This window comes from Aptenodytes patagonicus, chromosome 2 (genome assembly GCF_965638725.1).
Source record: "Aptenodytes patagonicus chromosome 2, bAptPat1.pri.cur, whole genome shotgun sequence".
NCBI lineage: Eukaryota > Metazoa > Chordata > Aves > Sphenisciformes > Spheniscidae > Aptenodytes > Aptenodytes patagonicus.
In genome coordinates, this window is record NC_134950.1 from 14,536,208 (window position 1) to 14,551,823 (window position 15,616).

The 15,616-nt window shown below is 40.0% G+C and overlaps 1 protein-coding gene across 7 annotated transcripts in view; it reads left to right on the forward strand.

Annotated features, from left to right (window-relative positions):
• The window catches only part of ENPP2 (ectonucleotide pyrophosphatase/phosphodiesterase 2), a 74,846-nt gene that overhangs the window by 34,182 nt on the left and 25,048 nt on the right, over positions 1 to 15,616 (forward strand). For 6 of the 7 annotated variants that reach the window (XM_076329189.1, XM_076329188.1, XM_076329184.1 and 3 more), the window contains exons 9-11: positions 2,445 to 2,500; positions 4,719 to 4,784; positions 5,508 to 5,580. In XM_076329189.1, the coding sequence (XP_076185304.1) occupies positions 2,445 to 2,500; positions 4,719 to 4,784; positions 5,508 to 5,580 (195 nt within the window). Of the gene's footprint in view, positions 1 to 2,444; positions 2,501 to 4,718; positions 4,785 to 5,507; positions 5,581 to 10,305; positions 10,462 to 15,616 lie in introns of all 7 variants that reach the window. The other variant, XM_076329190.1, reaches the window with a different exon arrangement.

Consider the following 15,616-nt stretch of genomic DNA (forward strand, 5'->3'; position numbering starts at 1 on the left):
ACAGAAAGAACTTCTTATTTTCATTTTCTTGCCTAGTCAGCCTGAACATTGGCAGGATAGTTACATCTGAGGAGCCTAGGCTCTGCAGAAAACTGTCATCTGCCTTTTTGTCCTGAACACATTTTGCAATTGCTTTGTTGATTGGTGGGGGAAGCAGGAGGTGGCATGTCTATAATTGTCTAAGTATTTCTTTTTGTCTAGCTTGAGCCATGAACGAGCAACAGGGCTTTTTGAGTCTGTCTAATTATTTAATAGGCTTCTTGTACCAAAATCTTCTGTTTGGGCAAGAAGGCAATGCTTAGCTGTCAAGGCTGCGAAATCATTTGTGTCCTGTTAAAGAGTAAGGAGTGTGGAAGTGGTTATTCCACATTTTACCATGTTGGCAGGACAAATTGCAAATGGTGGAGGAGTGTAATGTTTGGCACCACCCTGGTGTTAATTCTGCATGTTTGCACCAATCCTGTACATGTTTCTTTACCTGGGAAATGCTGTGATTTCCCCCTTCCAACCTTTGTCTGGATGTGGGATTTCCCATTCATGCATTACCAACTCTCTGCTGCAGTGAGTGTATGTGCTCCTGACATGAATCTCCTTCCCTGATTGGTGAGCGGGAGCATGTTTGCGCAACTTGGCCCAAGAGCTGGACTTCGGAGCCATTCCTCCCATCAGCCCTGACCTGAGATGTGCTGCTGCCAGTCCTTTCATAGTGCAACAAATATGGGGCAGCCTTTGCAAAGTTATGGGCTCTTATTTATTCATGGAAGATTAAAAGTAGGGAGATGCCCCACTTTCTGTGCAGGTTTTCAAAGACAATTCAACAGCTATCTTGAATAATTCTGTATATACTATCTGTGTACAAACATGTCTAGCAGTTAGAAGAAGGGAGAACCTGGGACTTCCATGTTCCATATGGCATTGCCACCTAAACTATTGCTTAGCCTGTCTATTTTTATCCATAAATAAAGGAGAAGAATTGTAGCCATTCAATACAGAGGATATAAAAATGACAGTAATTCAACTTACAGGATATGTTTCATATACATCTAGAAAAGCATGTATATTACTTCTTGGGACATTTGCCAGTATACTAGGGTTGAATCTGTGGGTCCATAATTTAACAGGTCTTTCTGCATTGGAAAAGTTAGATATTCCCTAATTCCTGTGGCATGGTATGAAGACAGAGTGGTTAATCTTTGATTATTTTTTTAAAATACTTATTCCCCTCTTCTCCGCTTAAGCAAATTAATTCAGAAATATGGCCTTTACATGGCTTGCAATACAGTAAGGCTTGTCCCATATGCAAACCAGGGGTGCACATCTGACATAGTTAAACAGCTGACTATAAAATTCTAACGTATTAACAGTTAAAACCAACATATTTACATATGGCAAATAGATTACATAAGCTCACAAATGGTACTGACCTTGCAACACCTAACACAGAAAAATTTATGATAAGTGACCTGAACAGATGTGACCAGCCATAGAGTGTATATAGTGCATTGCATTTACGTGCTCAGTACTGGAACACCTAGGATTAATTAACTTTAAGACTGTGACTCTAACCAACAGAGAGGAAATGGAACAATAACCCTTATTCCCTTCTTAATTTCAATTGTTTTGGATGGGCAAGGTTGAGAGGGCGTCAGCTAACTTTTTTTTTCTATCCTACATTGAATGACAGTGTAGACTCAGCCTGGGAGAGGCATGACTTGTAGTGAAACTGGCAGGTTTAAACCAAACAAGAAGAAAAATACACTCATGCAGTGTGTGACTACATTGTGGAACTTGCTGCTACAAACTGATTTATAGCCAGAAAAACATATGGGACCGAAAAAAGGATTTGAAAAGTTCATGGAGATTGTTTCCATCATTTCCATCAAGCACTTCCAAGTGAGCTCAAAAAGTTCTTGGATGTCTGTGGAGGAATGTGTCCCTCCCTGCTGTCTTTATACCCCTGCTCACTCATCTGCACCCTTTTTTGGGTACTCTTTCCTAACATGTTTTCTGTGGATGGCTAGTGATGGTAAAATATGAGGAAAGAGGGACGTTTATGGAGTTACTGATTAGTGTTAAGCTGTGTTCTTTCCTAACTGAGTATCCTCCAAAATTTGAACACTGAAAGGCTCAGGTGACTAATGGCTGATCTTTGAAAATTAAATGGAATACTGGAGAAATTCCTGGCCATGAATCTTAATGCTTTGCATTAAAAGCAACATAGAGATTTAGGGGTGAAAGTCTACAGCACAGCGGCTGATCCACTGCTTCAGAATTTGCATAGGTTTGTCACTCCATGTGTTTAAAATAGGGATGCAGGCTGAAGACTGCAATTTTCACTTCTAGGCTCAGGGTAGAAGAATGTGTCTTGAAAACATTTTCTTTTGATTTCAGAGGGTCATTAAAGATCTGAACACATCCTAATCCTCTTATATTTTCCTCATTAGATTTGGATTACTGCAGCCAAGCAAGGGGTGAAAGCTGGCACGTTCTTCTGGTCTGTGTAAGTGCCCTCTGTTTTCTGGAGATTTGTAACTAATACTTCAGAATTAATTTGATGCAAGTGTTTATTAAGTCGTTTTCCTTACTCTAAGCATTCGGTAGCTTGGAGACCATACCTGTAACCCTCCCTTGTTTCATTTGTGCAATGTTTCTGATAACTAAAGCTAATGCTACAGTTTGCTGCTTTAAGTTCATATACTGATTTTTAGCAGTTGTCTGAAGAAAAGATGTGTGACTATGTAAAAAATTACTTACTTTCATTTCACGGTGTGTTGTTTTGCCTCCCTAGTATTGCTAGCAATGTTTCCTAGTCCTCTGAGTGTTTGTGGAAGACTCTTTTATTGTCCTCTTATGTCATCTGACATAAACAGCCTAATTGACTCAAAAGCCTAACTGAATCACTCATTTTACAATCCAGTCTGACCTTTGAGTAAGATATCCAATTTCCCTTTCCTAAAAGACAGCCTTGAGGATCTTTGCTGTTTATTCTTTTGTTTAATGGTTCCAAATTATTTTCCTTTGTCCCAACTAAGACGTATCTTCCTAACTGAAAATGAATTAATTTTGATCATTTCTGAGTTCTGAGGAATTCATGTGGATCAATCTCTCTATTTCACTTTAGTGGCAGGATTACAGGAGCAAAGAAAATGGGCAAAATGTCAAGATTGAAGTACTAAGGGGGGTTGCCTATTTTTTTGTGATTCTGTTAGGAATAATGCTCTTTGCTACTCTAAATATTATATAGCATGTGGAGGGAATAATAAAATGTACCACGTACAAAGCTGATGATAGGTTTAGGCTTGCAAGATGGTTATCTGACAGAGGTCCAGCCTGGTGCTCTACAAAACAAAGAAATTAATGTGATTCCTAAGGCCTACAACTACATAGTCACCATAAAGACCCTGGCCAATGCATGCTTGGAGATATAAAACGTTATGGAAGGTAACCAAGGATATGTTACATGAATGGTAATAGTAAGGGAGTGAGACAGCCACTTTATGTATGAATGAAATATATATGCCTTAAAACTGTATTATTTACTTTGGGACACAGAATGGTGTTTGGGAGAATTCAGGCAAACTCTTTTAGGAAAACAGAAGTGTTAAAAGCATCTTAGTCACATATGACTTAATTGAAGTAATGGATTGTTTTTCATATTGCACAAATAATAAAATTTTCAAAACTGGGCAATACCCAAGATTATTATTCCACTTTATGATATTGCCTTGTTTGCAAATTTTAGCATAAATTCTCATTTTTATAGTTGTTTTACAACCGAAAGTTCTCTGTGTAGTTGGATACTGAGGACCACTGTTGTTCTACAAGGCATTAAAAACAAACTTATTTAAAAACAGCTGTTGGCACCTCTATTTCTCTGTCAGATGTTTCCAAAGAGTGCTAAATTCAATTCAGCATGGTGAATCCAAGTCAGTTGTATTTTATTCCTGCCCTGGGATTCTGCTATTGATCTAATGGAATCTGGACTGACTATGCTATTGTATTAAAATAACTGCATGGTCACTGACCTGCAGAGCTTTCCTAAGATGAGATATTTGGAAGTTTAACAACTGTTTATAAGGTTAGTCATTCTCATAGCATGAACTTGACCTCAGCAGCCAAGTAAGAAGTCTCAGGATACAAACAGTGAAATAGGATGAGTCTGTTCTGCAGAGTGAGAAGCTGTCAAAGTTGTGCAAGTCACCACGCTGATGGCCTGGTGTTTCAGATGGCTCTGTTTTGATTTACACCAGCCCAGCCCTCAGTTTGGTTACTATTAAGTCAATGGGAACTTTTCCAGCGTCTTCAAGACTACCAGACCAGCATGGTCGTTTAAACCCGTACTGATATGAGCAATTTAATGGTTTTTACTCGTGCCAGCACCATTGTGCATAAAAAAGGTTCATCTGGGTTAAAGCTACCAGAATGGATCTTTATTCACTCCTATTTAGAAGAGTCAGATTTACTGCCTTGAGGTCTGACTCCAGTTACAAACTTTTAATCAACTTTATTTTGGAGTATGTGGACATCCAGGAGATCTGAAGCGATTCTGTTTGCAAAATAAGAATCAATATCAAGCAAGAAAGAAGATATAGAATACTAAAAGCAAATGATATTATTATGATTGACTTTAATCATGTTAGAATCAGTTCATAGCAAGGCTTTGTTGATGCCTTTGTATTGTGTGATAACAAGATATATTTTTGTATTTTGTGGTCCAGTGTCATCCCCCATGAGCGCAGAATATTAACAATACTGCAGTGGCTAACACTTCCAGACAACGAAAGGTAATTCACATATTGTTATCTGCTGTTGGATAACTGCTAGCTTGTCTTCTCCCTAAAAGTAGCTGGAAGAGGAAGGGGAAATTTATTTCTAAAAATTATTTTTTTCTGTTATGCAGACAAAAATATTGCTATCACTGTTTTAAGGACTTGTTGGGGGTTTGTGGTTTGTTTTTTGTTTTGTTTTTCTATCTCAACTTTTAACCATCAGCATTTTGATTCTTCTCAATAAATGTATGGTATGAATTTATTTCTTATCAAGAAGCACTTAGTTACATGGATTAACTTGGATTGTTCTTATTCTACTGAGTCTAATATAGTTTAACAACCTTACAGGTAATGGCAGTTGCAGAGCTGGACCCTGAGGACTGGGAAAATTTGTTAACATTTTAATTATGAGTGTTTTTTAGTACACAAGTTCCCACATGCTGCTGGTTGCAAAGCTCAGGCTAGCTGCTGTTGTGAGCTCTCCTACAAGACTTAGAAAGAGTGTGTGTCCTCAGATGGTACCCATGTGCCTCCCTGCATGTGTTCTTGGATTTAATAAAACTGTAGAACAACTAATTGCTTAATCATACCATGGAAACATGACTGAGAAACAGTTCGTTTTCCATAAAGCCAACTCTCATTGGAAGGTTCACTTGATTTGACTTGACCTAACATGTCTGGGGTTTTTTGTTGTTGTCAAAGGAAAGCTATCCTGAACAAGACCTTTCTTCCTTTCAGGCCTTATGTTTATGCTTTCTACTCTGAACAACCAGATGCTGCTGGCCACAGATATGGTCCTTTCAACTCAGAGGTTAGTATATATTTTCTTCTGCAGACAAAGCACGTGGCTCAAATACATTTTTTGAATAATTGCCACTGCTCAGGAGTAACACTTTTAGCAACTTTTTTTCACCCGTTTCTGCAGAATGCTTCCCCGCTGCCACAGAAAGCAGTTATTGTCTTAAGGACTTATCACGTGAGATTCACTTCTGAGAGAAGGAACTGCCTGTGCCTTTCAGGACGCTATTTCTCTGTGTGATATGATAATGCAAATGGAAAGATTTATCTGGCAAAGACAGGAGTATATTTGGATGCAACAGCATAATTTAACTTTCCTCAAACAATTTATCCTTCTTAAAAGTCATGAAAATATAATGCAGAAAATATTGAGGAAAAACGCAGAGAAGAAAAAGCTTTCTTTAAAGCTGACAGCCTGCAGTAGCCAAAGTAATAATTCCAGTCTGTCGTGAACTGTAAAAAGCTGCTATTTCCAGTTTCATATAGGCCCTACAGGGGTTCAGAAAGCTTTGCCAGTACAGTTCCCTCAGGACCGGACTGCTGAGTTTGGAAAAAGTTTTGAAGCACTGTAAGGTATTTTAATGAAAAATTATGTGCAAAACACTACAGTAGTTAACCCCTTGTTTGAGCTTTGGGTAGCTGGCTGGGACTGATGAGTACTGCTTCCCTGCCAACACCATCCAGGTGACAAGAGTTTAAAGACTATGCACTTGTCTGGGATTTGTGGGGAAGGAAAGTAAATTCTGCACCCAAATATTCTGCTACTTCAGGTGGCTGGGATCTGGCATCTCTGATGATCTCCGACATCTGGCAAAGGTCCCCTAGTTTCAGTGCAAATGTATGCCTGCAGATTGCCATCACAAGACTTTAGGAGTTTTTATACATGCTTTTTAAAGAGTAAACAAACATTTGCAAATCTTCAAAAACTGAGGACTGTATCAGATACCTACCCTTTGGAAGGTAATACAAATCTCCCTGAGCAGCCAGGTAGCCAGTGGTAGTTTCTTACTTGTTTGGTATACATCTGATAGCTGTTCTCTAGTGGAGGAGAGAGCAAAGAGAAGCAGAATTAATCTTTTTTAATATGCTTGAGTTATTTGGGCTGTTTAAATAAGTTTGTAGCGGTTATGAACTTGCTGTGGGTAGCATCCCTGTTGGAGCAGTTTGAGCCATGGTCCCAGAGCAGCAGGTGTGAGGAATTATTCCAAACCAGCACTGAAACATCATACTGGATAGGAAGAAGTAGTCCTTTTTCTGGATAAGTGATGGTTAAAATCTGCCAACACTCTTGCTAAATTGACAGGCATTGATATGTCTCCATGTTGTCATTTGGCTCAGAACAGGAGACTTGTCTGACTTGGTCAAGCAAGGTATCGGTAATGAGAGCTCTCTGATTCAAGGATGTATTACTCAATAATCCTTTATAGTTCCTCTTATTGAAGTGTTACAAATATTATGTGTGGCTTATGACTGACAACTCTAATTTTATTTATCTGTAGACAACTACTTCCTTCTGAACAGTGTTGTGGGGCTCTTTCTATGGGCTTAACAGAGAATATGAAGATGATGACGTTGAATTTGTTCTTTAAATTTTAGTCTTTAACAAACCAGTTTAGCATCCAATGTGGTAATCTAGTTTCAGGTTAATTATAAGTGTCTAAAAAGTGAAGTATAATTGTATCATCATAGGAAAAGTCATTATAAAAGCAAAAAGCCCCCAAAAGCTCTTATTGTTTGGGGATTCTTCTGTATGGTTATCTGAAGGTTGACCTCTAATTGCAAGGCAAAGCTTAGGCTCTTAATAAGTGTGAATTAATAGCTTATGAAAGTTTTACAAATAAATTGATTTATGCCATTTGTGTTAAACACCAGAAGAGCATGAAACTGATTTTTAGCAAATTGAGAACAGACGAGTTAGCAGATGAGCATGTATGGGTTTGCAGTTCAAACAGTGGCCATAATTGTGAATGGAAATTAAATAAATGAATACAGCTGTGTAAGTATACAGATGCTGAGATTTACTAGGGGCTGGTTTCATGATAGAAAAGCTAGGAAGTATTTTATATTGTTTCTCTTGACACTGTTTTCAATATAATTTTTAGGAGCTATGAAATTTACATAAATCAGCTGGGAAGAAAGTCCTTAAAGGGATCCCTCTCAGCTGCTTCCTTGATACCGAGAGCATGACCTCCCCATGAAATCATTCTTGTATACAGCTGGCAGCAGTTAGACAGTTGGAGTAGTTCTGACCACTTCATTTTTCTTCATGCAAAGGCAGATCAGCCAAACAATAACGTTTGAAAACAAGCTCTTAACAATTCTGTGTTATAGTTAAGATGGGCTTCTTATTTCTTCTTTTCAAGAGTGAAGATTTTATGCTGAGTTTTTCTTGCTGCATTTTGTAGCTTGAGGAATAAACCTTGAAAACCTCCAAATCCTACAAATGTCCATTAGTGTTTACTAGAGCTTCTTATGCCAAATAGTGTTCTAAACGTATTTTAAATGTATTGCCTTTAAGGTCTAATGGCGTCCATGACTGATAATTTTCAGCTTCTAGACTTCAGCAGATGGCACTCAGAGCTTCACAGGACATGCACAACACCTTATGTGCAGAGCGTCTTAAAAGCTAGAAATAAAGGGACTTAGATGCACTTAAACTTTATTGGTAAATTACCAGTGTTGTTGATATAAATGGAATACAGATTATGGCCAGTGTCCACTAGTGTAACTTTGCATGTCCTCTGATATTATGAACTTCAGTGTAAATGAGTTGGTTGTCTAGGTTTTGGGAGTTTTTTTAGCTTTGGGTTTGGGTTTTTTTGTGGGACATGAATAAACTTCTTAGGAAGTATTTTAGTGGGTTCCATTACATTTCCAGGCGTAGTTATGGGAGTTATCAAATATGTGCTTGCTCTTGATTTACTTCTGCATTTTTTTTTTCTTTCCCTCTGTGCTTCTGCAGTTGAACTCTGGTAGGTTGGTCCATCCGGGTCAAGAAGCAGAGCTTTGGCTGGCTAGTTACCTTTGTGATGTTACAGTTCCCCTCTGTAAGCGGGGAGGGATTAATTTCCCTCCTCCATAACTCTGTTCTGACTCTTCTTAAGCAAGACTAAGATTTGGCTGGTTAATAAGAACTTGGCTTTTTTTTTTTCCTCCAAGCTATCTTTTAAAAAAAAAAATAATTCTAGAAATATGCTACCATAAGAGCTCTAAAACATATTGAAATCTGGCACTGCTAAGCCATTCCTGCTGCTCCTCTAACATGCCATCTTGAGACAGCCATTTTCAGTGTTCAGACCTGGGTCTCCTGCGCTCGCGTGTTTCTTGCATCATGGAGCTCTGTCTGAGCCAATTCAGAGACAGTAAAATGAGATCCTTCCTTTCCCTGCCGCTCCTCTCATCAGGACTGCACAAAGCTTGAAGCGTTTTAAAAACAGAAAACTCTGGTGCTGCTTTATTAAAATGCCTTTCTGGACAGAGACGAATGAGACTGGACTAGAATCTCCTTTCCAGCTGCTTGCCTTGGAAGCAATGAAACAGCATGGCAGATGGTAACATCCCCTTCCTTCCCTTCCCTGTTTACATAGCTTTGTAACTGAACAACTGTGAGAAGCTGCCTAAGAACATAGAAGTTAAATATCATCATACATCTCCGACTCTTCTCAAGCCCAATCAGTGTGCTCCGTTATATGCAGCATAGTGTAGTTACTGTCTCCCGGTAGGCGTCATCTATCAGCACTTCACATGCAATCCCTAGCAGTGCCAAGAGCCTGCAACTTGTGTTAAAGTCAGAGTGGTACAGTTTAAAATTATGAGCAAGTCTATTAATGGGATAGTAGTTTTTCCAGTTATGTCTTAATTTTTTTTTCCCTTCTGCAAGCCTATCTCAGGTAGTATTTGTGCATTTATGAACAATAATATTACCCAATAAGACGCCATACTGAAAGTGCTAGGAAATCAAATTCTCAAATTGCCCATAAAGCTGGTAATAAGGCAGGTAGCAGTGCAGCTTTCTGATGCACTGCCACTAATAAATATGCCCTGCCTAGCTGATTTGAAGGATACGAGCTCCATGCTAACAGAGTCTCACCTTTGTAGCTCTGTCCTGCAGACCTGCAGTCCCCAAATACTGGCTACTGGGGTTCTGGTGATTTCAGTGGGGTGCATGGCCTGGCACACAATGGTGGCACCTGGTAATGATACTGATGAGGGTACCTAGTGTCACCGATTCATCCAAAAAATGGGTGTGGAAAACCTTGCAGAAAACTATTTGGACTGGACAGGCTCTTGTACTCATACCTGAACCATCATCCAAGCGAGATGTTGTGTTGCCACCAGCACTCTACCCCAGACACTCATTAAATTGTACACAATGAATTTTACGTAAATTGAAATTAAGTTTACTTAAATATTGATAATATTAATGGATTAATATCTGAGCAATAAAAAACCCCACATAACTATATATTTTGAAACCAGAAGCCCCACCTATCTTCTGAAACACCAATTTCATTTGCTTTTATGCTGTCCGCTCTCATAACTGCTGTTCTGCTTTCAGTACAATTTGAAGGATTCCTCCTTAAAGAGAGACAGATCCTAAATTGTCCAAATGCCTAAATTTTTTAAAAGGCCACAGTATTTATGCTTCAGAATTAGTTGGCACAGGTAGCTTTACTATCTGATGTGAGTTGAGAGAGGCTTTTTTTCTGAGTCCAGACATCTCTCCCCGCCAGTACAGGAGAGTAGTTATGGCTCCCCTCTTACTCCGCCCAAGAGACCTAAGAGAAAGCTTCCTCCTAAGAGGAGACAGGAAAGACCAGTTGCAGCTCCAAAGAAAAGAAGAAGAAAAGTACGTAGAGTGGATCAGTATGCTGCGGAAGCTCGTCGGAAGAAAGTAAGTTTACATATGTTCCAAAATTTTATGATGGAAGTGCCACTTTTTAGGCACTACTCTACCTTTATTTTTTTCAACTTGGGAGTTCACTCCATGCTTCAGGTTGGGATTTTGCAGACAAAACTTCTATAAATGTACTGAAGGACCCAAAGGAAAGCAGCCAAACAAGACCAAGTCTTCTGGGAGCTATGTTTTTCTTGTTTCAGACTCTGTTTGTGTTAGGGAAAGTCATCTTTATAATCTCTTTATATTTTTAAATCCAACCATCAGCTGGAGGCAATGTCAGATATATCCCTGGGAAGACACCACCAGCATTGCTAACCCTTCTGAGCTATTACAAATTCTGCAATATGTTGTAGCCTCCTTAAGTCCCCAGCTCTTGGGAGCCTGGTGATTATTTGAGATTCTGTGTCTAGTCATCGTGGTTGTGGAAAAGTCCTGAAAATGTGACTCATAAAATCTAAAAGGGAAAGAACTTGAAAAAGTTGTTGTAAAGAAAAATATATATTCTAAAGCCAGTTTGTGACTTTGGAGGGTAGAGGATTCTTGATTACATGATTTCTGAATGCTGTATTTGCAACAGAAGTGGTGCAGTCTGTTTTCACAAGAAAAAGGTCAAATAGAAATTGCTTTGCTAGGAAAAGGTGCAAGTGGAGGAAAAAGGTATTCCTTAGTGTACTGTCTTTTTCCACCAGGCCCTAACAAACACACTGGGAGGGGTTATAGACTACTTCAGTATTATTTTCGTTTCAGAAATTTAACTAAATAATTCAAAACCTCTTCAAACAAACAACCTAAATATTTCTTCTTTAAGCTTTAAACAAAAGCCTTGAGACTCCACTGTATCCTACAAGAGGCTATAAACACTCTTCTCAATAGCTTTTTTTTTTTTGGGGGGGGGGGGGGGGGGCGGTGGGGGATTTTTTTGACTTGTTGCATGATTCAACTTAAAACAGTTATTTTGTGACCGATTCTTTAAGTATAAAGACATGGCAGACAGGGACATGCAAAAAAATTATCAGCTATAAGAAAACAGGAATTTTCCAGAGAGCTTTTAACACAGATTTACCTGAAAGGAGAACTGATAACTGCTATGGATGATATTGCTATTACTCATTAATTTGCCATTCCAAGTTATACCCTTCTGGCATGAAGTATAGTAGATAGCTTGTAACATTCCTACTGATGTGAGCATATGTGGCTCTTTTTTTTTTTTTTTTTCCTTTCTTTCTCTGGATCATAGAATCATAGAATCATTGAGGTTGGGAAAGACCTCTAAGATCATCAAGTCCAATCATCGACCCAACGCCACCATGCCCACTAAACCATGTCCCTAAGCGCCGCATCTACACGTCTTTTAAATACCTCCAGGGATGGTGACTCAACTACTTCCCTGGGCAGCCTGTTCCAATGTTTAACCACTCTTTCAGTAAAGAAATTTTTCCTCATGTCCAATCTAAACCTCCCCTGCTGCAACTTAAGGCCATTTCCTCTCGTCCTATCGCTTGTTACTTGGGAGAAGAGACCAACACCCACCTCGCTACAACCTCCTTTCAGGTAGTTGCAGAGAGCGATGAGGTCTCCCCTCAGCCTCCTTTTCTCCAGGCTAAACAACCCCAGTTCCCTCAGCCGCTCCTCAGAAGACTTGTTCTCCAGACCCCTCACCAGCCTCGTTGCCCTTCTCTGGACACGCTCCAGCACCTCGACGTCCTTCTTGTAGTGAGGGGCCCAAAACTGAACACAGTATTCGAGGTGCGGCCTCACCAGTGCCGAGTACAGGGGCACGATCACTTCCCTACTCCTGCTGGCCACACTATTTCTGATACAGGCCAGGATGCCATTGGCCTTCTTGGCCGCCTGGGCACACTGCCGGCTCATGTTCAGCCAGCTGTCGACCAACACCCCCAGGTCCTTCTCTGCTGGGCAGCTTTCCAGCCACTCTTCCCCAAGCCTGTAGCGCTGCATGGGGTTGTTGTGGCCGAAGTGCAGGACCCGGCACTTGGCCTTGTTGAACCTCATACAGTTGGCCTGGGCCCATCGATCCAGCCTGTCCAGGTCCCTCTGCAGAGCCTTCCTACCCTCGAGCAGATCAACACTCCCGCCCAACTTGGTGTCATCTGCAAACTTACTGAGGGTGCACTCGATCCCCTCATCCAGATCATCGATAAAGATATTGAACAAGACCAGCCCCAAAACTGAGCCCTGGGGAACACCGCTCGTGACCGGCCGCCAACTGGATGTAACTCCATTCACCACAACTCTCTGGGCCCGGCCATCCAGCCAGTTTTTGACCCAGCGCGGAGTACACCTGTCTAAGCCGTGAGCCGCCAGCTTCTCTAGGAGAATGCTGTGGGAGACGGTGTCAAAGGCCTTACTGAAGTCCAGGTAGACCACATCCACAGCCTTTCCCTTGTCTACTAGGCGGGTCACCTGGTTATAGAAGGAGATCAGGTTGGTCAAGCAGGACCTGCCTTTCATGAATCCATGCTGGCTAGGCCTGATGCCCTGGTTGTCCTGCTCATGCCTTGTGAGCGCCCTCAAGATGAACCGCTCCATAATCTTCCCCGGCACCGAGGTCAGGCTGACAGGTCTGTAGTTCCCTGGATCCTCCTTCTGGCCCTTCTTGTAGATGGGCGTCACATTGGCAAGCCTCCAGTCGCCCGGGACCAACCCCCGTTAACCAGGACTGCTGAGAAATGATGGAGAGTTGCTTGGCGAGCTCCTCCACCAGCTCCCTCAGCACTGTCGGGTGGATCCCATCTGGCCCCATAGACTTGTGAGCGTCCAGGTGGCGTAGCAGGTCGTTGACTGCTTCTTCTTGGATTATGGGGGGTTCATCCTGCTCGCCATCCCTGTCTTCCAGCTCGGGGGGCTGAGTCATCCAAACTTATCCCTAAAGAACTCTTCCTGATAAGTCAACTGTGAAAATTTATCACTATTATTTCAGAAAAAAAATCCTTATATTACACAATAGTTCCCATCATATCTGCAAATTAATCTTTTGGTGCCGTTTGAGAGCAATGGAATATAGTACAGGCTGGATCCTACCAATTTAAAAAAAAAAATAAAGGGGGATAAAGTAAAATTCTTTCTTCCTTCTAATCAAGCTTCTTCTAAGGGAAAATTCAGGAGAGAATCCAACTCAGGTCTGTATGTCTCAGATCCCATACCCAATGCTTTCACAATAGTACCAACTCCTTATTGTAGCACCATCTTAGAGATCCGTATATCTTGAAAGAAAAAATGTTTCTGTACAGCCTTCCAAAGTCTTGATATCAACATACTAGGTGAAGAAAAGTATATGCAAGAGTTTTATTTGTTTACCAATAACTCTTTGGAAGTTACATCTGGCAAAGAACATGAGCTGTAAGTGCAGCATGTCCACACAAAAAATCCTTGCCTGAATATGCCACGTACAGCCAGCCTTAGACTGCAAAGACCATTTGGGGAAAAACTTGGGTGTTGTATAGAATAATAAAAGATAGGTGAATTTAAAAATTGAAGAGAGACAGAACGCAATGAGATGAAGAAATATTGGTGAGGGCCTTTCTAAGAGCTGTTTTAAACACAGTCAAGTAGTGAAAACTGCAAAGTTGAAGGGGTTTTTTTGTGGTTTTCTGTGTGAGTTTTTTGTTTCTTTTAAAAACAGGGTTTTTCATTTATATTTACTTTCTTACAGTTTCAGAAATGTCTCTGCAGGTTAATAGATTAAATTGGTGAAGAGGGTAGCTAACAAAATTACCATCACTCATGAATCCTTGAAATCTCTGGAAGTATTGTTGCGCTTTTTTTTTTTTTTTTAAAAGAAGCCTCAAGCCTGCTGAAAAAAGTAAACATTAATGGGAAATCCATCTGGATTTCCAGCTTCCTTGAATAAGCTTTGGATTCTGAGTAAAAGTTGTATTTCCTTATATGATTGATGTTATACAAATAGAGTTTCATAAAAACAGAATTCCCATTCGTCAAAGAAATTCATTGTATTTGAGAGTGGAAGAATGCTGAAAGAGACAATTTTCTTTTTTTCTAAACTCAAAATGTTTCAAAGTTTTAACTAAACTGACTACTTAGGCTTTCCTGAATTAAAATATTTCAAAATTTCACCCTTTGCCTGAACTAATTCCATATGTCGCAGAAACTGTTCCTCCTGTTCCCCACCGTGATTCCATCTCTCATGAGCTGCTTCTCTGTGTATTTATAGTGCCATATTTCCTGTCTCATCTTATAACCTATCAGACTCATTTAACATCCGTCCCTTAATGACTCAGGCAGAGGGAGAATTATTGAACCGTCTCTTTCTGGGTCACGCTAACATGGTGTTTATTTTTTCTTCTCAGAAAATTCTGCCAAAATCTATTTTTTTTTCTCATCCAAAATTTGTTAGCATTCTATTTGTCATTGGGAGGATATTTTGTTGCGGATGCTTGGACCAGCCAAATCAAACAGACAAGTGAGGAGGAAGTTGGCACATAGTGACAAGAAATATTTTCTTCTCAAAACCAAAACAAAATCTGAGTCCTCTGCCTAAAATCTTACTTTAAAATGTTTCCCTTCGCTGTGCCATCTGGTAAAAAATGTTTCATTTTCTTATAGCTGAAAACACAATCCTGTGAACGTTTCTCAGAGTTTTCTGTTGTGTTTATTAATGAAAAGGAAACTTAAATGAAGAAGTCACAGTACTGTATCCATGTCTTCTGGGCCCTGCTGACAATTTTGTCAAAACTGTCATTTGAGATGTTGGAAACTCTTGGCTTTGAAGCTGAAGAACACTCCCTCTGAGCCCCATGTGCTACTCAAGTGACTTACATGTTGTTATCCTAGTATCAGATGTCCTTTGAAGTGAATTTCATTCAGTTACTTGGCATATGAATCCCAAGTCCAAAGCTTCATTTCATGTTCATGTTTTGACTAAACCATTTGCATAAAGTAGCTTTTTAAAAGTACTGCTATTTATCTATAAGAAACAAACTGAACCCCAAAGTCACATGTGTTTTTCTAATATCTATACTTTGTTTTACCAAATGTATATGTGTCCGTGGGAGGCCTAGGATGAGCCATAAAGATCTTTTTCTGTCTTGTGTCAGCATCTCAGCAGGGCTTTCTCATGATGAAATCATAGTGTGGATATAGGAAAGGAAATGGTACAATAATTGTAGGT